General features: G+C 49.2%; 3 protein-coding genes and 1 pseudogene across 6 annotated transcripts in view; 1 reads left to right on the plus strand and 3 right to left on the minus strand.

The window, feature by feature from the left end:
* Nucleotides 1-2,868: 2,868 nt before the first annotated feature.
* Nucleotides 2,869-6,217, minus strand: LOC103301166 (60S ribosomal protein L18a-like; annotated as a pseudogene).
* Nucleotides 6,218-9,921: 3,704 nt separating this feature from the next.
* On the minus strand, nucleotides 9,922-11,964 carry TIMM29 (translocase of inner mitochondrial membrane 29). Its single transcript, XM_008158094.3, has 2 exons — nucleotides 11,710-11,964; nucleotides 9,922-11,609 (listed from the first exon to the last, which is right to left on the minus strand). The coding sequence occupies exons 1-2, from the start codon at nucleotides 11,801-11,803 to the stop codon at nucleotides 10,915-10,917; spliced, it is 789 nt and encodes a 262-aa protein (XP_008156316.1). The 5' UTR covers nucleotides 11,804-11,964; the 3' UTR covers nucleotides 9,922-10,914.
* Nucleotides 11,965-11,971: 7 nt separating this feature from the next.
* YIPF2 (Yip1 domain family member 2) lies at nucleotides 11,972-17,216 on the plus strand. 3 transcript variants are annotated; one of them, XM_008158037.3, is made up of 10 exons: nucleotides 11,972-12,038; nucleotides 12,195-12,255; nucleotides 12,667-12,821; nucleotides 12,912-12,992; nucleotides 13,976-14,063; nucleotides 15,296-15,412; nucleotides 15,497-15,663; nucleotides 15,741-15,923; nucleotides 16,011-16,139; nucleotides 16,219-17,216. In XM_008158037.3, the coding sequence occupies exons 2-9, from the start codon at nucleotides 12,225-12,227 to the stop codon at nucleotides 16,122-16,124; spliced, it is 936 nt and encodes a 311-aa protein (XP_008156259.2). In that variant the 5' UTR covers nucleotides 11,972-12,038; nucleotides 12,195-12,224; the 3' UTR covers nucleotides 16,125-16,139; nucleotides 16,219-17,216. The 3 variants fall into 3 exon arrangements, with proteins under 3 accessions (XP_008156259.2, XP_054573407.1, XP_054573408.1); XM_054717432.1 differs by lacking the exon at nucleotides 11,972-12,038 and adding an exon at nucleotides 12,064-12,109; XM_054717433.1 differs by lacking the exon at nucleotides 11,972-12,038 and having other exon boundaries at nucleotides 12,116-12,255; nucleotides 16,207-17,216.
* CARM1 (coactivator associated arginine methyltransferase 1) overlaps nucleotides 16,635-22,821 on the minus strand; it is a 48,224-nt gene continuing 42,037 nt past the window's right edge. The window contains exons 9-16 of one of the 2 annotated variants that reach the window (XM_054717429.1): nucleotides 19,783-19,868; nucleotides 19,522-19,611; nucleotides 18,953-19,090; nucleotides 18,777-18,866; nucleotides 18,574-18,686; nucleotides 18,347-18,424; nucleotides 18,000-18,068; nucleotides 16,635-17,843 (exon numbers count right to left, since the gene is read on the minus strand). In XM_054717429.1, coding sequence (XP_054573404.1) covers nucleotides 17,701-17,843; nucleotides 18,000-18,068; nucleotides 18,347-18,424; nucleotides 18,574-18,686; nucleotides 18,777-18,866; nucleotides 18,953-19,090; nucleotides 19,522-19,611; nucleotides 19,783-19,868 — 807 coding nt within the window. In that variant the 3' untranslated portion in view covers nucleotides 16,635-17,700. The remainder of the gene's footprint in view (nucleotides 17,844-17,999; nucleotides 18,069-18,346; nucleotides 18,425-18,573; nucleotides 18,687-18,776; nucleotides 18,867-18,952; nucleotides 19,091-19,521; nucleotides 19,612-19,782; nucleotides 19,869-22,821) is intronic. The other variant, XM_054717430.1, reaches the window with a different exon arrangement.

Raw genomic sequence — 22,821 nt, forward strand, 5'->3', positions numbered from 1 at the left:
AGTAGGGGGCATGCAGGAGGCAGCCGATCCATGATTCTCTCTCATCATGGATGTTTCTCTCTCTCTCTGTCTCCCTGTCTCCCTTCCTCTCTCTGAAATCAACAAAAATCTACTTTAAAAAAAATAAAAGGGACTTAAAAGACACAACAACCCCCCCCCTCAAAAAAAAAATAAAAAAAGACACAACAACCAAATATAATGTGTGGACTTTGGATTTAGAGTCAAACAAACCAAAATGTAAATAGACATTTTAAACTATCAGGGAAATGTGACCATGGGCTGGTATCCGATGGAACCAAAGAATTATGGTGAATTTTGTTAGGTGTGATAATCTCATGATCATATGTAAAATACGTACTGAAATTATAGGGGTGAACTGATGTGAAGTCTGGGATTGACTTTAAAATACTTCAGCAAAGAAAAATCAGCTGATGCAAATGTGGCAAAATCTTAACTGTCCAATTGGGTGATGAGTGTATGGGGGTTCAGACATTCTTGTATGTTTGGAATTCTTTTATACAAAGGAGTTTTAGAGTGTTGTTAGAATTCCCAAACCTTAAAAGTCCCGCTGGCTCTGCCTCTCCTCTCTCAACTGTCTCCCAAATAAGTACAGGCTTACCTCATTTTACTGTGCTTCACAGATGTTGCAGTTTTTACAAATTGAAAGCAAGACCCTACACCTGTGGAAAGACGCGCTTAATTGCAGTGGTCCGGAACCCAATCCACAATATCTCTGAGCTATGCCTGTACCTGTCATGTGAATAAACCTGAAGGAGGGTGGTTGGCTGAGAAGTTAAAAAAATAAGTCAATGCTTGATCACGCCTTCCCGTCTGTGGCTCGAACATCAGTTTGGAAGGGCTTGTTGCCCTGGCCAGTGTGCTCAGTTGGTTGGGCGTCGTCCATGCACCAAAAGGTTGCTGGTTCGATTCCCAGTAGGGGGAGTGCAGGAGGTAGTTGATCAGTGTTCCACTGTCACATGGATGTTTCCCCTCTCCCTCACTCCCTCTCCCCCTCTCCCTTCCTCTCTCTAAAATCAATTAAAGACAAACAAAAAAATGTCCTCGGTGAGGATTTTTTTGAAAAAAGGCCCTAGCCGGTTTGACTCAGTGGCTAGAGTGTTGGCCTGCAAACTGAAAGGTCCTGGGTTTGCTTCTGGTCAAGGGCACATGCCCCGGTTGTAGGCTCCATCCCCAGTGGGGGACATGCAGGAGGCAGCCAATCAATGATTCTCATCATTGATGTTTCTATCTCTCCCTCTCCCTTCCTCTCTGAAATCAATAAAAATATATTTAAAAAAAAAAAAAAGGGGGCTCGTGGTGTCAGGGTCGAGCAAATCCGGAAAAGCCTACTGGGCACCCGTGTATGATTACGGCTAAAGATGCTCCAAGGCCAGGACTAAGGACAGTGCTTGAGGTGCCGCAGGCACAGCATTTAAGGAGGCGCTCCACCTCTGAGACCGACCCTGCGCTTGCTGGACCCCAAGAGGGAGTGTCTCCTTAAAACCTGTGCCTGAGGGACCTCACTTGCCTTACCCTGGTCCAGGGCCTAGTGCATCGAGTGCTCAATTCAACTTCCAGAAAACTAGGGAACTGGACAGGCCATCCTGTCCCTCCCGCACTGAGGGAAGGAGACGGGAAGTCTCAACGGGTAGGCCTCGGCTTCCTATCTAACGAGGCAGGTGCAAGTTCTAGGGATGGAACTCCCGAGAGCCCTGCAGCCCTGACCTCAGCCCACCTGCCACCTCTAACGAGCAGTAAAGGCTAAGTGTGCAGACTGCACCACCTCCACCGCTGCTGCTCAGAACAAAGCAAACTGGCCGGCAGTTTGGGTAAGGCCGGTCTCTGAACCGAACCTCGGGTGCCCTCTGCTGGCCTCTCTGATCACAACAGCTGGCACTGAGGCCATGCTGGCCTGGCCTGAAAAGCGGCAATGATCAGACTAAATTTTAAGAAGAAGGGAGAACTGGAGAATGTTCATATTAGATTCAAGTGCCTTTCGGCTCTGAGAGATGCGCACACCAGGCACCAGGCTCTGTGGGTCCTGGGCCAGCTCCACCCCGTCCGGCCTCAGAGCCTTGATGGTCCCCACACAGCCACACCGGGGACTGGGAATGCTTTCACGAGGTTTGATTTCTTTCCTAACCGTCCTGAGCAGCATCGTTCCCATTTGCAGATGAGGAAGTTGAGGCATGGAGATGTCCCAGGTCAGTCACAAAGCTAGTGTGAAAGCTGGGGTTCAACCCTACGTTTTAAAAAGCATTCAATTCAGCATTGTTAACTACACCCACCCAGCGGTCCATTACATCCCCAGGACTTATTACAACTTGAAGTTTGTACCTTTTGACTCCCTTGACCCATTTCACCAACCCCACCTCAGACGCCCACCCTCTGGCAGCAACCAGTTTGTCCTATGAGCTCCTTTTCTTTCTATTTTATTTTTTTTTAAATATATTTTATTGATTTTTTACAGAGAGGAAGGGAGAGAGAGAGGAATAGAGAGTTAGAAACATCGATGAGAGAGAAACATCGATTCAGCTGCTTCCTGCACGCCCCCCACTGGGAATGTGCCCGCAACCAAGGTACATGCCCTTGACCGGAATTGAACCTGGGACCTTTCAGTCTGCAGGTCGGCGCTCTATCCACTGGGCCCAACCGGTTAGGGCTCTTTGCTTTTTCTATTTTAGATCCCACATATGAGAGTTCATACAGTACTTGTCTTTGTCAGACTTCTGTCACTTAGCTTAATACCGTCACGGTCCATCTGTGTTGTTGCAAATGGCAAGCTTTCCTCCCCCCCCCCCCCCCAGCCCCCCAGCAGTTTTCCCACGGAGTGGATTTGGGCAGACCAAGACACAGGGAGGCCGGCACCTAAAAGATGTTGGGCTTCTCGGGGGTGAGGCCTGGCTTGTGCTGGGGAAGGACCAGGTGAGGCAGTGGGAACTTGACCTTGGAGTCATGGAATTGGTTGACTGCCGGTGGGCGACACTTGCTGGCTGCGACCTCCTCCACCTCCGTGACCTGGGTTGAGTAGGCCTGGGGGACGTGCGGGGAAGGGGGTGTCTCTGTGGCACTGGGTAATGGCACCCCAGTGGTCAGGTCCCAGTACTCCCAGTACATGTTGTGGGTGCCACTGCGCATGGTGGCGTAGCCAGATGACAAAGTTTTTTGCCCGAAGGGGGCGTTTTTCGAACACCTGCCCACAGCAGACGATTTCCCCTGAAGATTTTGTCATTTTCTTCAGTTGAGACACAACGTACCAGAAGCAAGACTTGGCGATGACGTGGTGAGGCACGAAGACACACGTGGTGGAGGGGCGTGTGCGGCACTTGGTGGTGGCAGGCAGCACCCCCCGCCTGTGCTCCCGCAGAGTGCCCAAGGCCCTCACAGCGTCCTCTTTCCTTTCACCGCCACCCACAAAGGAAAGATTTCCTTCTTTTCATGGCCGAATATTCCATTGCATGTATATACATTTTCTTTATCCATTCATTTATCGATGGATAGATATCTAGGTTGTTTCCGTGTCTTGGCTATTGTAAATAAGGCTGCAATGAACATGAGGGTGCAAATATCTTTACAGGTCGGTGTTTACTTCAGATAAATACCCAGAAGTGGAATTGCTGGATCATACGGTAGTCCTATTTTTAATTATTTTAAGGAAACTCCATACTGTTTTCTATAGTTGCTGCACCAATTTACATTCCCACCAACATGTGTTACTTCTTGTCTTTTTGACAGTAGCCATCCCGACAGGTGTGAGTTGCTATCTCATTGTGCTTTTGATTTGCATTTCCCTGATGATTAGCGATGTTGAGCACATTTTTATGCACCTGTTGGCCATCTGTATCTCTTATTTGGAAAAAGTCTCTCCAGATCCTCTACCCCTTTCTTAATTGGATTGTTTGTGTGTGTTTTTTGCCAATGATTGTATGAGTTCTCTATATATTTTTAACACTAACCCCTTATGAGATATATAATTGCAAATATTTTCTCCCATTCATCAGGCTGCCTTTTCATTTTTGTCAATGGCTTCGTTTGCTGTGCAGAAGCTTTATTTTCATGTAACCTCACTTGTTTGTAATTCTTTTGTTGCCCTTGCTTTCCATGTCAAATCCAAAAAATCATCAGCAAGACTGATGTTAAGTGCTTACTGCCTATTCTAGGAGTTTTCTGAATTCAGGTCTTACATTTAAGTCTTTAATCCATTTTGAGTTGATTTTTGTGTATGGTGCAAGATAGTGATCCAGTTTCATCCTTTTTTTTTTTTTAAAAAATAAAAGACTTTTTAATTGATTTTAGAGAAAGGGAGAGGAAGAGAGAAAATCGATGTGAAAGTGATACATCAATTAGCTGCCTCCAGCACACCCTTTACCCGGGATCAAACCCGGGCATGTGCCCCGACTGGAAATTGAACCTGCAACCTCTCAGTGCATGGGACGATGCCCAGCTGAGCCACATCAGCCAGCGCCAGTTGAATCCTTTTGCGTGTGGCTGTTCAGTTTCCCCAACACCATTTACTGACTGTCTTTTACCTGTTGTATTATTTTTGGCTCCTTTGTCGTAAATTAATTGATTATATATGTGTGGGGCTATTTCTGGTCTCTCTTCTGTTCCATTGATCTACGTGTCTGTTTTTGTGCCAATATCATACTATTTTGGTTACTATAGCCTTGTAATATAGCTTGAAATCAGGGCACTTGGTGCCTCCAGCTTTGTTCTTTCAAGATTACTTTGGCGCCCTAGCCGGCTTGGCTCAGTGGACAGAGCATCAGCCTGCGGACTGAAGGGTCCCAGGTTCGGTTCCGGCCAAGGGCACGTGCCTGGGTTGCAGGCTCGATCCCCAGTGGGGGGCATGCAGGAGGCAGCCAGTCAATGATTCTCTCTCATCATTGATGTTTCTATCTCTCTCTCCTTCTCCCTTACTCTCTGAAATTAATAAAGAAATACATTAAAAAAAAAAAAGATTACTTTGGCTATTCTAGGTCTTTTGTGGTTCCATGCAAATGTTATGATTGTTTTATTTAAGTGAAAAATGTCATTGGGATTTTAACAGGGGTTGCATTGGATCTGTAGATTGTTTTGAGTAGCATGGACATTTTAACAATATTAATTCTTCCTATCCAGGAGCACAGACATCTTTCCATTTATTTGTGTCCTCTTTAACTTCTTTCATCAGTATCTTGTAGTTTTTTTTTACATCCACCAGTTGCCTCCCGCACACCCCCTACTGGGGATGAGCCCGCAACCCAGGTACATGCCCTTGACTGGAATCGAACCCAGGACCCTTCAGTCCGCAGGCTGACGCTCTATCCACTGAGCCAGACCAGCCAGGGCAGTATCTTGTAGTTTTTAATGTACAGGACTTTCACCTCCTTGGTTAAATTTATTCCTACATATTTTTCTTTTTTAAAAATATTTTTTTATTGATTTCAGAGAGGGAGGGAGAGATAGAAACACCAATGATGAGAATCATAAATCAGCTGCCTCCTGCATGCCTCCATTGGGGGATCGAGCCTGGCACCCTGGCATGTGCCCTGACCAGGAATCAAACAGGGACCTCCTGGTTCATAGGTCAACATTCAACCACTGAGCCACGCCAGCTGGGCCCTATGTATTTTTCTTGATGCTATTGCAAATGGATTTGTTTCTTAATTTCTCCTTCTGATAGTTTGTTAATAACTATCAGAAAGTTTATGGAAACATAACAGATTTTTGTATGCTGATTTTGTATCCTGCAAATATACTGAATTCATTTATTAGTTTTAAGTTTTTTGTTTTGGTGGAGTCTTCAGGGTTTTCTATATATACTAGGGGCGCAGTGCACAAATTCGTGCACCTTGAAAGGAACTGTGGGCCATGAGGCTGCAGTGGGCACAGGGGTGGGTCTCAGCCCATCCTCCACGCCCCTGCCTGGCCCCTCCCGCTGAGGCCCCCAGTCCCATCTGCTGGCGGCCCCGCTCCCAACACCGCTGCCCCCAGGCACTGATGGTGCGTGTATCTGCAGAAGGCGCGGAGCGATTGGGGCCAGCGCCAGCAGCGGGTGCGAGCGGGGCCGGCGCCATCAGCGGGTACAAGCGCAGGGCAGGACCATGGCATGCGTGAGCAAAGAATTTTCAGTAACCACCAGAGGCTCGCCCTGATGACAGTGACTGGTGCCTCACCTTGGTCTGGCGCCTCTGCTCACCTACTCCACCAGCTCACTGTGGCCGATGCCCGCCATGTTCCGCACACGCCCCCAGGTGGTCAGTGCACATCATAGTGACCGCTTGTTCGGTTATTCTGTCGTTTGGTCTATTTGCATATTAGCCTTTTATTATATAGGATAGGATAGTATTATGTCATCTGCAAATACAGTCATGTACTACATAACAATGTTTCAGTCAACAGTGGTCCCTTTATAATAGAGCTGAAAAATTCTTACTGCCTGATGTCAGCCATTGTAAGGTAGTGCCACACAGTACTCTGTGGGGAAGGTGCAAACAAACCTGTGCTGCCAGTCACATAGAAGTAAAGCACATGGTAACATATAGTACAGTATGCAAGTATAGCACATACAGTTACACACAGTACATAATACTTAATAAATTACTATGTTACTGATTTTTGTTTCTAACTATAAAAGAAAAAGGTTTTTTTAAATCCTACTGATTTTGGGAGAAACATTGATGTGAGAAACATCAGTCAGTTTCCTCTAGCACGTGCCCTGACTGGGACTTGAACTCGAAACCTTTTTGGTGCACGGGACAGTACTCTAGCAGAGCCACTCGGCGGGGAGGAAAAGTTTGCTGTAAAACAGTATGCTGTGTTATGCCGCCAGCAGCCCCATTTGATTGCATAATATTTTTGTTTTATTTAATCTTGCATTGTTTTATAGCTTTAGTGTAGCCTAAGTGCACAGCGTTTATAGTCTGTAGTAGTGTGATGTTCTAGGCCCTTTACATTCACTCACCACTCACTGACTGACTCAGCCAGAGCAACTTTCATTCCTGAAAGGTCCATTCATGGCAAGTGCCCTATACAGATGTTACCAATTTTTTAAAAATATATTTTATTGATTTTTTACAGAGAGGAAGAGAGAGGGATAGAGAGTTAGAAACATCGATGAGAGAGAAACATCGATCAGCTCCCTCTTGCACACCCCCCACTGGGGATGTGCCCACAACCAAGGCACATGCCCTTGACCGGAATCGAACCCGGGACCCTTGAGTCCGCAGGCCGACGCTCTATCCACTGAGCCAAACCGTTTTCAGCAGATGTTACCAATTTTTATCTTTTATGCCATATCTTCCTATTAATAAAAGCATAATATGCTAAGTGTCCGACCAATCGGTCAACCGCTCAATCAGTCGCTATGATATGCACTGACCACCAGGGGGGCAGACGCTCTGACTGGTAGCTTAGCTTGCTGCTGGGGTCTGGCTGATCAGGACTGGGCGAGAGGGCCGGACACTCCCTGGAGCCCTCCCGCAGTCTCTCCCCGCCCCCACAAGACTGGGTGAGACAGCCCCGGATCGCCAGGCAGGCCGAGGGACCCTACCCATGCACAAATTCATGTACTGGGCCGCTAGTTTTTACATATTTCTATGTTTAGATCTGTTTAGATACACAAATACTATTGTTACAATTGCCTACAGTATTCAGCACAACGTGCTGTACATGTTTGTAGCCTAAGAACAATAATAGCCTAGGTGTGCAGGAGGCTATACCACCTACCGTATTTTCCGGCGTATAAAACGACTGGGCGTATAAGATTTTCCTGGGTTAAAAAGTCATCTTATATGCCGGAAAATATGGTAGTCCAATATATCTAATCCATTATATCTAATCCCATCAATATATTCCAATATACCGTATTTTCCGGCGTATAAAACAACTTTTTAACCTAGGAAAATCTTATACGCCCAGTCGTCTTATACACCGGAAAAGAAAGTACGGTAGTTTTGTGTAAGAACACTCCATGATGTTTGCACAATGACAAAAATCCCTCAACGATGCATTTCTCAGAAAGTATCCCTGTCATTAAGTGGCACATGACTGAGTTTTACTTTTTATGATTTGGATGCCTTTTTCTTTTCTTGCCTCATGGCTATGGCCCAGGTCAGTGACAAAGCTAATTAATGTGAAAGCTGAGATTTGAAGCCTGATTTAAAGCCCACTTCTTTCCCAGGTCCTACTGCCCTTATGGGATTGGAGACAGTATGTGCACTTGGCCATTTCTGGCACTGGGCAGGGCAAGACCAGAGGCCTCTTCCCTGGGCTGCTAAGTATGGGGAGTCAATCTTGGTCCTTTTCCACCCCCCCGCCAGGCCATACTAGTTCTCACCCACACTGGGCATGTGCAGTACCTCAATTAAGTCTTTTTAAATTTTTTTTAAAAAGTTTTGTTGAACATATTACATATTTCCCCCATTGACCCCTCTATCCCCCCCCCCCCAGTAATTTTTATTGTTTATTGAATTTATTGGGGTGACATTTGTTAATAAAAGTCAAATGCTGGTTCTCAAACAATTCGCCTCTCAACCTGACAACCCTTTCATGCTGATGGGTGTATGATCAGTCATGCGTCTCTCAAGCAACAAAGAATATGTATGAGTGTTTACTGCTGTTAACATGTCAGGAAACTGTGCTGTGATTATTTTCTTGTTTTTTTGCTCATTATTATTAAATTTTTTTTTTAATGTCATTTCCTTTTTGTTAAATTTTCATTTATATTTCATGTCCTTTTTGTTTTTAAAGTGTTTATAGATTTAACTGTACATTAGACATGCACTGTATATAAGGTTAAAATGGCATAATTTGGGGTTCTGGGACAGATTAATTCAATTTACATTATTTCTAATGGGGAAAATGCTTTGGTTTTCAAACAACCTTCAGAAACAAATTAAGTTCATGAATCGAGGTTCTACTGTATATAAGTTTCAGGTGTCACTTAAATCTTTCAACATCTACTGGGGCTCACGCTCACCTCAGCACTGTGGGGAGCTGGGAGCTCAGCAATGAGCAAGGAGACGTGGACTTGTCCTGTGGGAGCCTGTACAAGATGCAGATCATGAGGAATATCTGGTCCTGTCCAATCTAACAGCTCCAGTCTACACACCTTACATCAAACTCAGGTCAGAGCTACGAGAGGGGAGCAAAAAGAAGGTGGTCCTCCTCTGGGTAAGGCCAACCCTCCTACCAAAGACAGCGCCACAAATTTCAGGCCTATTACCAAGCCCCTCGATTTTTACGAACACACTGAGAGTTGTTTAGTTTGTTGACAGCCACTGCTGAGCTTCCCAGCTACAGAGGGTCTGCCTGGAACACATCCTGACAGCAAACCAGAAGTGGCACTTAATAACGCACTCAAGCAATGATGTGCAGTCCTCTTCCAATACTTCTGATCGCAGTGAGGAACAAGTCTCACGTGGATGCCAATATGTCTTAAATCCTTCCTTGAAGTTGGCTAGTCTCTCTCTTGAACAAAGACATCAGGATTTAGGTTCAGAGCCTTTGGCAGGTAACAGGATATGATCAGAATTTAGTATTATTTGTCTTAGGCTTTCTTTTTCTTTCATTGCATTTTTAAATATTCATTTATTTCTGTACTCAACTTATATTTCTGGTTAGTGATAGCAGTATTTAATAATTTCTGACATTATGTGGTTTAGATCAAAGCTAGTGCCATGAGTTTGAGAATTAAGTGACAGGGTTGGAAGTCATTTTGAATCATGGCTCTGCTACAGACTTAGAAAAATGAACTTTTTGAACCTCACTTTTTTCCTTTGGAAAATGGAAATGCTGAGAAGATGCTCTCCTGGCCCCAAAATAAGGTATTTAAAGATTACCATGTGTCCAACATACGATACCCATAGTACAAATGAAAGGTCTAAATACCAAAACTTAATAGCAAAGCACAAAAACACAAAATCTCCAAAAAGCTGGTTGTTTCATTTCCTGGTTTTATTAACTACCCACAGGCCACCTAGGTGAGAAAGTATCATGCCTGTAAATTTAGTTGTTTTGTTTTGTTGTTGTTGTTTTTTACGGATTCTAATCACTTTATTGTGGAACATTAAGGTTTTGGGGGGAGGGGTTTAACAATGTTAATGGTAATACTATCAAATGAAAAGGAAATTTGGTATCTTAATCTTTTGACCAACAAGACAAGTTCAGGATTCAGTTCAGAGAATATTTTTCACTGAGACTCCACCTCCCTGGGACTCTTGGTCCCCATGGCCGCCTCCAGGCCTGGCAAGCATGCTGTGAGTTTAGTTTTTAAAGTATGATTGCCATAACCTAGCTAAGTACCAGCTAACATGTTCCTTGCCATACAATTCTGTGTTTTAAAGGTTACTGAAGTATAACATAACCATCTATGATCCCACACAGATTTCCTGAACCGAGAATGTTTTATCCTTCCAACCCACTTTAACATCACTATTAATACACAAATGATAAAAGCAGGCTGTTTTACAAAAGTTTCCCTGTAAAATCCAAATACTCATACCAATGTCAATCTCTAGTTTGGTAATGCTTTAAAAATGTTACCATTTGGAGGAAGCTGGAGATAGGGTACAAAGGATGTCCTGTATTATTTTTCGTTTACTCAGAAACTATGATGCTTCTGTCAAGGGGACGGTGGGGCCCAATGAAAAAGGCCAATTTATGTACAAAGCTCTTTACTAAGTGGTAGCAATAAACATTATATAATTTTGTCACATCTGCTCTCCCCAACTCCTAGACCAAGAAGGCTCTGAATTAGCTATAGCATTAAGAACAGTGGGAGGAGAAAGGCCTCCTAATTTTGTGAAAACCCAGCGAGAATACTTTACATATAATTTATTTCAGTCACTGCACTTGAGGCTCACTCACACCAATTGCACAATCCCGGGCAAACAGCCTGCCAAGGTTCGGGACCGGGTCGGGACCCAGGCCTCACTGGGTTTCATCTCGGACCCTCCCCACCAGCGAGTCGGCCTGGCTCAGGGCCAACCTGTCCTTCTTCTCCTTCTGCAGGACCTGCTCCTCCCAGAGCGCCTGGTCCACCTGATCGTCGGTGAGCACGACCGGCTGGTACTTCTCATCAAAGAGCCGCTCGTTGGTCTCCGAGTGCAGCTGGTGGGGCCCGACGACGCGCAAATGCGCCGGCAGGTGGAGGAACTCGTCGTCGTTGATGTCGCAGTCGCGCATCCGAGCACCCAGCACCCACCAGCGGCCCACGAAGCCCACGTCCAGCACCCGGTCTGGGAACTCGACCCAACGGGGCTGCAGGTAGCGGCAGCGGGCCTGGTAAAGGCTGGCCTGGGCGTCGTAGGGCGCCTCATACACCAGCGAGCAGAGGCCCAGGTTCACGTGGCGCAGGCGCCCGCGGCCCCGCAGCCAGAGCAGCTGCTGGACGTACGCTTCCGAGGCGCGGTTTCGCGTGGCCGGCGCCAGCAGGAGGAGGGTCCCCGACGCGTCGAGCAGGGCCTCCTCGAAGGCCGCCTCGCTCGGCGTCAGAGCGCAGCAGGCCGCCGCGCCGCCCAGCAACCCCAAGTAAACGGCCGCCCGGCCGGGCCGAGCCCTCGCCGCCGCCGCCGCGTCCCTGCAAGCGTCGGCGTAGTCCCGGAGCAGCGCGCGGGCCCAGGTGCCTATGGGAAAGAAGGCGCGGTGAGCGGGTTCCGGGGCCGCGGCCCCTCACCCCGCCGCCTCTCCCTCTCGCCGCTGCAGCCACCCACCCGCCGTACTCACCCAACCTCGCCCACACGCCTGGCTTTGCGGTTGCCGCGACCCCTGCCTCTCCGCGGCGTCGCAACCAAAGTCGCTTCAGAGCCGCCGCGGCCATTCCCTTCCGGCTGGACGTCCGTTTTCCGAAGAGAAACGACAGCGACACGAAGTAAAAGGCCCGGGAGTCTCATCTGCGCAGGCGTCAATATCGCCGGTAGTGGCTTCCCATCGGAAGAGGATAGAAAACGGACCGGCGCCGGATGTTGCTCTCTGGGGCGTGTGGGATTGACTGGCAGGTAGGCCGGCCGCGCAGGCGCAGGAACCCCTGGCCACGCCGACTGAGACGGCGTCAGGTGAGGAGGGCGGGTTGCACCTGTGGGTAGGGTCGGCGAGTTCATGCCCAGTGGGTCCCGTTTACCGCCAGGTCCGGCTGGGTGCGGAGGGATAAACTCCGGGAGGGCGCCGAGTGGGATTGCGTGCAGACATGATTGATTGGCCTCTGTCTTCAGAGCGGGATGCGGCGACGCCCCTGAGCAACCATGGCAGCGGCCGACGAGCTGGCCTTCCACGGTGAGTGCGACTGTGATGTGGCCCGACCTCCTCCCCGCTCTGGCCGGAACCTCGTATCCAAGTCCTAACTCATATCTGACCCGAGCCGCAGTGAGCTGTCAATCCTGACCTCAGGCATGAAACCAGCTCTAACTTGAACTCTGCTCCAGTCCTGAACTGCGACCTCAAACCGGAGTCGCTACCCCAGACCTGACCCCATCCCAGAACCAGCCCTCAGTTACCATCCCTTGTCAGAAGTGAGGGAACACACTCCTTCCCACTCCCGAAAATTGAGGAAGCCTGGCCCCGCGTTGGGGAGAGCACTCAGGTGGCTACAGTTAAAGTCTTGGTCCCCAGACAATTTGGGCCAAACCAAATTGTCGTGACTCCTCCCCCCCAAACATGCCTGTGTCCCATGTTTATTCCCGATAGAGTTCGAGGAAGCCACTAATCTTCTGGCAGAGACCCCAGATGTGACCACTATCAGCAGAAGTGATCAGCGGACGCCAGAGGGGCATGTAGCTGTGGCTGTGGGCTCAGGTGGTAGCTATGGAGCTGAGGACGAGGTGGAGAGCGACAAGACCGCGGTGAGTCCCTTAAGTCCCTGTGCCCTTGTCCTCCAGCCCCTGCTTGGCCCCAGGCAGGGAGGGCAGGCACTGAAAGCCCACCCTGTGCAGCTTCTACAGGAGGAGCAGCAGCAGCCGGGATTCTGGACCTTTAGCTACTATCAGAGCTTCTTTGATGTGGACACCTCGCAGGTCAGATCTGGGAAGCTGGTGGGAGGGGGCTGTCATGCTTGGGGTTCAGCTACTTTGCACGGAGCCCTTTCTGTGCAGTGGGCTCTGGGCAGTTGGAGATACACACGTGGGAAAACGAGCTTCCACCCAGGCTAGCGGAAGTAACTGGTGGCTATGTTCTGAGGTGCTGTGCTGGGCTTTGGGGAACACAGGAAGCACACTTGATAAGGTGGGTTAGAGGAAGGCCTCCTGGAGGTGGTAAGGGATTTGCTGAGACTTAAAGAAGGAAAACCTAGCCAGGCAGGGTGGAAGGATGCCTAAGTATGTTCCAGGCACAGGGAACATCATATACAGACGAGAAATGAGAGAAGGCAGGAACTATCACAGACGCTACCTGTCACTTAATCCTGGTTGGAGCATGAGAGGTGGGGGATAGACAGACAGGCAGAAGCCAGATCACAAAGGGACTTGTGAGGGATGTTAAGGACTTTGGGTTTTATCCTAAGGGTGCTGGGGAGTCGTGGAGGGTATAGAGCAGCAGAGGATCGAGTGGAATGAGCAGATATGCAACATGGAAGGTGGCTCGGAGGCCCCATGCCAGGGTGAGAAATGATAAACCAGGGCTACTGAGTCAGAGGACCTATTGGAGAGAGATGCGGAGGGAGAATGCCCAGGACCTGTTGTCTATCCTTACTGGGGTTCGGGGAGGCAGCAAGGGCGGCAGTCCAGGGCAGCCTTGCAGAGAGGAAGGTGGAGGCCCTTAAGTCTTTCAGAATGGTGGGATACTGGTATATTGAGTGGGGCTGGTCAGGGGAAGGGGCTCCAGGCCATGGGAACAGCTCATCAAAATCCCAGAGGAAAGTGCATATTCCTTTCAAGCAGTGTGGAGAGGAGGTGGGAGGGCAGCAGGGGAGCCTCTAAGGTCAGGGGAGGAGCTTGGCCCCTTTCCTCTGTGGGTGGGGAGCCCCAGCAGGCTTCCATCCTGTGCCCGGCCTTGCCCCCAGGTTCTGGACCGGATTAAAGGATCGCTGCTACCCCGGCCTGGCCACAGCTTTGTGCGGCACCATCTGCGGAATCGCCCAGACCTGTATGGTGAGTGAGGTTAAGCTTTTAGCTCATTTGATTCATTCAGCAAATGTGAACTGTGTACCTGACCCAATAGTACAGCTTAGAAGAAAGCAGAGTCCCTCACGGAGAGTATGAGCCTTACACTGTTCAAGGACACGGAGACATCAGAGGTTTCAGAGAAGCAGTCAGTTCAGAGGATGACAGTTGCTATTTTGTATGGTTTGGTCAGGGAAGGACCCTCTGAGGAGGGTGAAGGAATGAGCCTTGTTGGTGTCAGGGTTGAGCTACGGAGAACTAGGGGAAAAACATTCCAGAAGGGGCATAAACCCTGTAGTGGAAAAACACCTGAACTGCAGGGCAGCATTGTCATTGGAGCAGAAGAAACTGCCAGGCCACCACCTGGTGACAGACCGCACAGCCTCCTAAGTTTCAGTAAGGGAGCTAAGTGTTCCTAGGTGCCCTCTGATCACTGTGGGGTGAGAGGGTGGAAGCTGGGAGGCCAGGGAAGAGACAACTACTATGGTCCAGATCTTGGGGGAGAGAAGGGGAGGAGCTTGGGGTGGGGGGACTGGCCCCAGGGAGAGAGGAGTGGTTGGATCCTGGCCTATGTCTTGAAGGATAGGGCCGACAGAATTTGTTGACCCACTAGATACAGGGTGGGAAGAGAGGTGCCAAGGTTTTTGCCAAGCATGAAGTTGCTATTTATCAATAGGAAATGCTGGGCGGGTTTGAGGGAAAAGTGAGTGTGGTGGGGTGGAAAGGGAGGTGCACACGTGAAAACATTGAATAGAAGCCTGAGGTTAAGGGCAGAGGCCCGGACTTGAGGCATTTGGGAGTTGTTGGCCTAGATGTGGCACAAAACCCTGAGGTTGGACAAGATCATGCAAGGAGTGAACACAGATGGGGGGTGAGGGGGCGGGCAAGGACTGGGCCCAGCCAGCTCCCCATCATTAGAGGTCTGGGAGTGAAATAAGTTACGGAATTGCCAGTGACATGAGACTTTGAAGCCAGTGTGTGGACTCTTTCCAGAGGGAGGGAGATCAGCTACATCAAAGGCTGTTGAAAGGACAAGAAAGATGAGGACTGAGCCAGCACTGGATTCAACCACCAGGTTGTCATATGGGTGGGAGTAAGTCAGGTCAGTGGAGTGGCCGGTATGGAGGCAACCCAGAGCTTGGAAAGACTGGGACAAAACAGGACAAGTCACCTGTCCTGGAAGCTCTGTGACTGGGACCCTGACTCCACTCCACCTGCAGGCCCCTTCTGGATCTGCGCCACACTGGCCTTTGTCCTGGCCATTACTGGAAACCTGACAGTGGTGCTGGCCCAGAGGACGGACCCCTCCATCCACTACAGCCCCCAGTTCCACAAGGGTAAGCGAAGTAGGCAAGGCCCAGCACCTGGTGGGGTTAGGGGTGCCATGGAGCCCCAGAGGTGACTGCCTACCTTGCCCCCAGTGACGGTGGCTGGCATCACCATCTACTGCTACGCCTGGTTGGTGCCACTGGCACTGTGGGCCTTCTTGCAGTGGCGCAAGGGCGTCCGGGAGCGCATGGGGCCTTACACGTTCTTGGAGACTGTGTGCTTCTATGGCTACTCCCTCTTCATCTTCATTCCCACTGTGGTGAGTATGGCCCCAGGGGGTGGGGATGGCGTGGGCCCTGGAGAAACCTGGTAGCTATCTGCCCATGTTGTCCCCAGGTCCTGTGGCTGATCCCTGTCCCATGGCTACAGTGGCTCTTTGGGACATTGGCTCTGGCCCTGTCAGCTGCTGACCTGGTGTTCACCCTCTGGCCCATTGTCCGCGAGGACACCAGATTGGTGGCCTCCATGCTACTCTCTGCTGTCGTACTACTCCATGCCCTCCTGGCCATGGGTTGTAAGGTATGGGTCTGGGGTGGTCAAAGTTGGACCTCAGGGTTGGGAGGCAGCTTGCTTGTCCTGATGCTAACCTCAGGGGTCTGGGTTCAGTTTTACTTTTTCCAGCCACTGCCTCTGGAGCACATGGCACCTACACACCAGGACACATCTCCGCACCCAAACGTAGTCCTGACACCCACCCCGCCAAGGCCTATGACAACCTGAGGCCTGAGGCTACAGGTAAGGAATTGTTTCCAGCTGTGGCTAAAGGGCTTCCAGCCTCTTCCCTGCAAGAGCCACTGGTCAGTTTCTCTTTCAGGTCTAACAGGAGGGGACACTGCCTGCCCTGCCCCCAAGATGATGAATGAAGGTTCCCTTGACATTTCAAGATCACTCTGCTACTTTCCAGACTTTTCTTACAAAGCAAACACGTTTATTTTCTATGCAAAGGTGATTTAGAGAATTTATATAAAGGTGGGAGAAGGGTGGCTGAGCTAGGAGCTTCCAGTGCAGCTGTTGCCCCATGGGCCACCTGCTGGGCCTTTCTTCTTTCCCCAAGGGTCCAGCAGGAAAGCAAAGGGTCACTCCAGCCTCGGCTGTGCCCACCCTTCCCAGAGTGCCCAGTTAGCGGGACCTTGGGCCTAGCCTTGGCTCCACCACATCCAAGTTTGGGGCGTTAGAAATGGGGGGAGCAGAAGTAGAAGAAAATTGCCTGTGCTGAAACACATTTCCTTGTTTATTTTGTTTTTTTTTTTTTTTTTTTTTGAGGGAAAGATCCCTGCAAGGCCCCTTCCCAGACTGAAAGGGACCAAAATGCCATCATCATAGTAGGGACTGGAGCATCTACAAATACTGAGGGAAATACACAGGCCTAATGTCAGCTACAAGGAGAAAGGGCACCTTCCATTACATACCCTTGAGGTTTCTGTGTCTGCCCCCAGTGGCTGACAGGGACCCTCCTCCCCTCCAGGCCCACAGGCCTCCTATTCTAGCTCTTGGCAGGGGTGGGACAGGGGGACCCAGACAGGCTCAGGGACAGGACAGCAGCAAGAGGCAGGGGCTGGACGGAGGGTCTTCCCAACAGCTGGGGTGGGTTGTACATTCAAGTGTGAGGTGAACCCTTTTGTGGGAGGGGGCTGTGGGGCTACACAGGCCTGGCCCCACCTTGTCCTGAAGACCTGGCAGGGCCACCCCTCACCACCGAGCCTCTGAGTTGGGGACAGGGGCTGCTGGCTCGGCCCGGCCGGCCTGGTTTTTTCAGAGGGTCTGTGGATTGACACTGGTTCTTTTTGTAAAAAAATAAAATTAAAAAAAGCAGCATGTCACACCCATTGTGACCAACGCCTGGTAGTTGAAGGGGAGGCCCCATCTAGCTAGGACTGCCTTCCCACTGGAGATAGGCAAGGGAGGGCAGGTGCCGGGGAACTGGGCGGGGCTAGTTGCTCCCTGCCACCTGCCCGCAGAGCCTGCAGCTGTCAGGCCTGGACACGCCTGTTTCATTAGATGTTAAGTCCAGGTCAGGATGGAGAGGGCAGGAGGGGGGAACAGGGCTCCCACAACATGATCTTGTGTAAAACATGGCAGCGACACGCGCTCAGAGCCAAGATGCGGTGGATGGTGGGGTGGGAGCGGCGGCAGCAATGTTGTGTAAAAAAGTGTCCAAGTTCCCATAGCAAAGAGGACTGTGACTGGTGTTTGGGCTTCTCCAGTACAGGGTGAAAGCCGCCCGGGCAGAGGGATGGGTGGGCAGGGTCTTCATTTGGTTTCCTGGTGCTGTCAGTCCATTCCCCACTGGAGGGGCCTAGCTCCCGTAGTGCATGGTGTTGGTTGGGATGGACATGGGTGAGGCCATTGAGATGGCAGGGCCGCCCATGGTGAACTGGCTGTTGACTGCATAGTGGGCGCTGGAGCCTCCGCCGCCGCTGCCTTGGGTGCCGGAGGACCCTGTGGAACAGGACAAGGGCACTGAGGGCCAGCTCTGCCCCCTCGCCTACCCAGCCCCACAGCAGAGTCACAGGGAGAGAGAGAGCAGGCGAGAGGGCCAGTGGGTGGCCCAGCAGTCAGCATGCTCACACCCAGGTGACCCTCCCCCTCCATTACCTTGGACAATCCCTGTGCTCATTATGGAGCCCATCCGGGAGTGGGTGTGATTGACAATCCCTGTGTTGGCTGCGCAGCAGAGGGAGGAAGGAAGGGAGACGGCGTCACCGCCCCCAGCCAGCTCAGGCCCCTGTTCTGCCTGAGGTAGGCACTCCCACTCACACTGTCACACCAGGGTGCAGGGAGGGTGAGTGCAGCAGTGGCAGAGCGAGGCAGAAAGGAATGAGGACCTCAGCCAGGAGCCCCAGGAAGAGGAAAAGGTGATACAGAAGGCCCAAGCACATGGGCCATTCTGGGCAGCAAACCCTTCCCCCCGCCACCACCACCCCAGATCCGGGGACACGCACCTAAAGGAATCAGGTTGTTGTGGCCCACACTGGAGCCGCCGGAGATAACACTGCTCAGGTCATAGGCAGTTGGCATCCCTGTGTCCAGAGAGGGAGATGTCAGGGGTGGGGTCAGTGTCCTGTTCGGGGTTCAAGGGGCCAGAACTACCAGCTTTACCCAGGGAGTGCTGGTAGGTGTGACCAGGAAGTGGCCCCCCACACCTTCCCCCAAACAGGGACCTGCTCACCAGTCACAGTCATCCCACTGCTGAGGTTGTAGGTGCTGCCTGTGTTCCACATGTTCTCTGAGGGGGATGTGTAGTGGGAGCCAGGTGGGGGTGAGGGGGTCGTGCCTGTGTATCTGCAGCAGAGAGGGATGCATTGGCAGGGCCAAGGGGCTGCAGGCCAGAAGGAGCCCCCTCCCCCGATGCAGGCCAAGGGCCCATCGTACCTGAAGAAGGGGTTTTTCAGATCCAGGAGGTTACTGGATTTGGAGCCCGTCTGGTCTACCTGGGCCACAATACTGATGTCATAGCTCTGTCTGTAAGGGAGGGCAGGGGTCGGGGGCCATGAGCTGGCTGGGTGGATGAACCCCTTCCTCCCCCAGCCCAGGGTGGCAGCTTGCACCTTTTGTTGGCAATAAGCAGACATGTCCCTGAGAGCGTGTCCCCAGCCTTGGCAAACAGTGGTGACTGGAACAGGCACCGGACCTGGTACCAGTGGGTCAGGGGCTCCGTCGGGGCCGTGGACAACCACACAGTCATTCTGCCAAGAAGGATTAGGCATGAATTTGACGGCTGGAGCCACCACACCCTGTGCACCAGGAGCTCGCCCCAGGTGTCTACCCTCTCTGATAGGTCTTCTGGGGCCCTGGAGCTAAGACAGGCTGGCCACCCAGGTAGTCCCAGTCACATACACACACACACACACACACACACCAAGGAGACCACAGTCACGGGTGCTTGTTCACCCTGACAGTGAAGGAGTCACTCAGAACAGATGGACACTCTCCCTTTCCACAACAGTCTCTGGCTCAGGGCAAGCTCTCACTGTCTTTTGGGAGGGACGGGGGAACCTGGAGGGGTTGTCCTGCCCTCCCAGCCCCCAGTCAGCATCCAAACCAGCCAGGCTGGGGTTCACAACTGCAGAGAAGTCCCAGGGGCTGGGGACGGCATGCTCTGCTCCGTTGAACTCACATGGAGCCAATGAATGCGACGTCAAACCAGAAAGCCAGACCGTGAACCAGCCCAGAATGCAGCATGTGAAATTTGAATGGGATTTCTATCCTGGAAAGCAAAGGGCAGTGATTACTAGGGAAGCTGAATGGGGGCTGGTAGGAGAGAAGATGGGTGGCCAGGTGCAGAGTCCCAGACCTTGGCCCACTTGCCTGCCCTGGGGCAGTAGAATGCCTGCAAGAGCCAGCAGTGGCCCAGGACGAGGGACGTGAGGGCTGGTACCTGTGCAAATCCCCTTCTTTGGCTTCTAAGAAGTTCACCGTGTACTTGACAGACTTGGCCATCAGGATCCGGATGTCAAATGTGTCCTGGGAGAGACCACATGGGTGACCTGGCTTTGAGCTCAGGGGCCAGCAAGCCAGGGGAGAGCCCTGCCCTTCTCCCTGAGTCTGGCCATGGCCTCCAGGCCATTCAGGTCAAACCAGTTATCCCTTGTCAGACATGCTGGGGGAGGATGAACTGGTACCACACCATGGAGGACAATTAGATGGCAGCTCTCAAAATAACAAGTGCTCATATGCATGCATTAAAGACTTCCACTCCCAGGAGTTCAACCTACAGATAGATGTGCACATGTACAAATTCACACATCTAATTACAGATTGTCTATAGAAGTGACAATCTGGAAAACATCTAATTAAAATGGTGGCCCATCCATAAAAGGCTGTTATGTGAAAAAGAACGAAGAGGCTCTTTATGAACATACGGGGAAAGATCTCTGAGATAAGCAAGTTAGAGGACTATGTGCTGATGTCCAATCACAGCTACAATGCAGATTTTCTTGCCAAGAATTATACGAGCCAAATAAAATACAAAGGAAAAAACCCAGTTGTTGGAAGCACTGGGAGCAATAGCAGCAGCCAAGGCGTTGGGGGCCAAGATCCTAGAAAGAAGGGAGGTGCTTTTCCCTGTGCCTTTCCCCCTTGGTATGGGGCCTTTCAGCGGCTCCCCTGGGTCAGAAAAGCAAAATGGGGGCGCAGGGTTACCAAGGCAGTCGGGACACAAGGGGCCAAGATGCTAAAGGAAATGTGGAAATACAAGGTGGATGTGCTGCATGTGATTTCACTTTGTGGTATTTGCCAATTCCTGAGCTGTGTGTAGGGTGGGGGTTAGAGGACAAGAGACCAAGCAGAAGGCCATTTCCAAGACACTAAAAAGCTAAGGAAAGGTTCAGCACCATATTAGTGCTGGGAGGCTGGAACCAGGGCCCACTTAAACCACTGAAGGCTACACCCTAAAGCAGCAGCTCTCAAAGTGTGGTTCCTTCCAAAGTACCCAAGGTCAAAACTAATTTCACAATAAGACTCAGAAGTTTTCTGCCCAAATTCATTTAACTCACCTGTGATATCACAACAGAGAAATGCAGAAGCAGAATCCAAATTTAAAACGCCAATATCCTCAATGAAAAGCTTTAGACAACAGTTTCTGGTCTTAAAAATGCTATTTATGCTAATAGACAATGGTTTCACTACTGTTGTTTTTTTAAATGAATTAATATTTTTAAATTTCTTGGGCTTAGGTTTTGTTTTTCTGTGTTTTAAAAAAAATTTTTTTTTATTGATTTCAGAGAGGAAAGGAGAGGGAGAGATAGAAACATTGATGAGAGAATCATTGATTGGCCACCTCCTGCACGCCTCCCACCAGAGATCAAGACCACAACCTGGGCACGTGCCCTGATCAGGAATTAAACAAGACCTCCTAGTTCAGCAGTCACCAACCTTTTGGACCTCATGGACCACCAGTGGTCTGTGGACCACTGGTTGGCGACCACTGTCCTAGTTCATAGGTAGACACTCAACCACTGAGCCACACTTAGTTTTTAATATCAACAGACACAGACAGTATATCAATAGATATAACACACATTAACAAAAGTTCTCTGAAGTTCTCCCTTTTTAAGAATGTAAAGGGAATCTAATATTAAAATGTTTGAGAATTAATGCCCAGGAAATATACCAACTGAGTCTGAAAAGTAGCCATGAAGTATCTCACTCAAATGCATGCCAGGATCAAGTGATCTTGTCTGAAAAAACAAATCCTTGAAAGAAAAACATCATCCAAAGCCTCTACAATTTTGCATTTTGGCATTTGATGACCAGGCACCAAGACACAGGACCAACGGATGAGAACCAAACAGCAAGAGGATAAACAAAAATACACCACTTATCCAAATACTGAAAGTGACCAAAGACTTATAGTTAATATGTTCAAGAAGGAAGGTGAAAATATGGAGAATTTCACAGAGAACTGAAATTCTTCTCTCTCTCTCCCTCTCTGAAATCAATAAAAAAAGGTAAAAAACAAAAAGAATTTAAAAATCAGATTAGACATAAAGAATTGGAACTGGAAAATAAATCATAAGAAAATATGAAAATGAAGCAATTGAGGAAAAAAATATGGAAATATAGAAAAGAATATAAGAACCATCTGAGACATGGTGAAAGGTTTAATGTACATGCAATCAGAATACCAAGAGAAAGAAAATGGTGCGGAGGTAGTATTTAAAGAGAAACTGCTCAGGAGTCTCTCAAAACTAGTGAAAGACATCAAGAAGGAAAAACAATTACATATTAAAAGAAAGCGAGAGAAGAGTTAAAAAAATAAAGGAAAAATAGAAAAATAGTAAAATGAAAGATTTATATCCATAAAAAGCAGCAATTACATTTGATGTAAATGGGCTATTCACTTAAAACAGAAAACATTAACTTCGTTAAAAAACAAAAACCCAAATACATGCTACTTACATGAGACAAACCTTAAGTGATAAGGACACAAAAAGGTTGAAAGTAGGATGGAGAAATATATATTGTACAAAGATTAACCAATATAAAACCAAAGTAGCTAAACTGCCATCAGAAAAAAAAAAGGCTTAAGGCAAGAAATACCACTTGAGGTAGAGACACTTTTTTATAATGATAAAAGGACCAATCCAACGGGAAAATATAATAATCCTAAACCTGTACACACAAAATAATGCAGTATCCAAAAATATAAAGCAAAAAGTATCAGAACTAAATGGAAAATTTTATCTACAATCAGTAATAACAGAGATAGTGATTTGACCAACATGATTAACAAATGGGACCCGAGAGTAACTTACCTCTGTATTCAACAAGTACACATAGAACATAAGCCAAAAGAAATTTCATAATGGGCATAAAGCAACTCTCAATTTCAAAGGACTAAAATCATACAGTGTGTGTTCTCTGACCACAGAGAAAGACAGAATGGTATGTTGAATATGCTATATATAATTTGAGA

The sequence above is a fragment of the Eptesicus fuscus genome, chromosome 6 (genome assembly GCF_027574615.1).
Source record: "Eptesicus fuscus isolate TK198812 chromosome 6, DD_ASM_mEF_20220401, whole genome shotgun sequence".
In the NCBI taxonomy this organism is placed as follows: Eukaryota; Metazoa; Chordata; class Mammalia; order Chiroptera; family Vespertilionidae; genus Eptesicus; species Eptesicus fuscus.

What these genes read in the sequence shown, in the direction of transcription:
- TIMM29 (XM_008158094.3), bottom strand. Translation starts at nt 11,803, where the DNA reads ATGGCCGCGGCGGCTCTGAAGCGACTTTGGTTGCGACGCCGCGGAGAG. An exon ending in AGGCGTGTGGGCGAGGTTGG is followed by an intron (nt 11,610 to 11,709) that starts GTGAGTACGGCG and finishes TCTTTCCCATAG; the next exon opens with GCACCTGGGCCCGCGCGCTG.
- YIPF2 (XM_008158037.3), top strand. Translation starts at nt 12,225, where the DNA reads ATGGCAGCGGCCGACGAGCTGGCCTTCCACG. An exon ending in TTGATGTGGACACCTCGCAG is followed by an intron (nt 12,993 to 13,975) that starts GTCAGATCTGGG and finishes CCTTGCCCCCAG; the next exon opens with GTTCTGGACCGGATTAAAGG. An exon ending in GAATCGCCCAGACCTGTATG is followed by an intron (nt 14,064 to 15,295) that starts GTGAGTGAGGTT and finishes CTCCACCTGCAG; the next exon opens with GCCCCTTCTGGATCTGCGCC.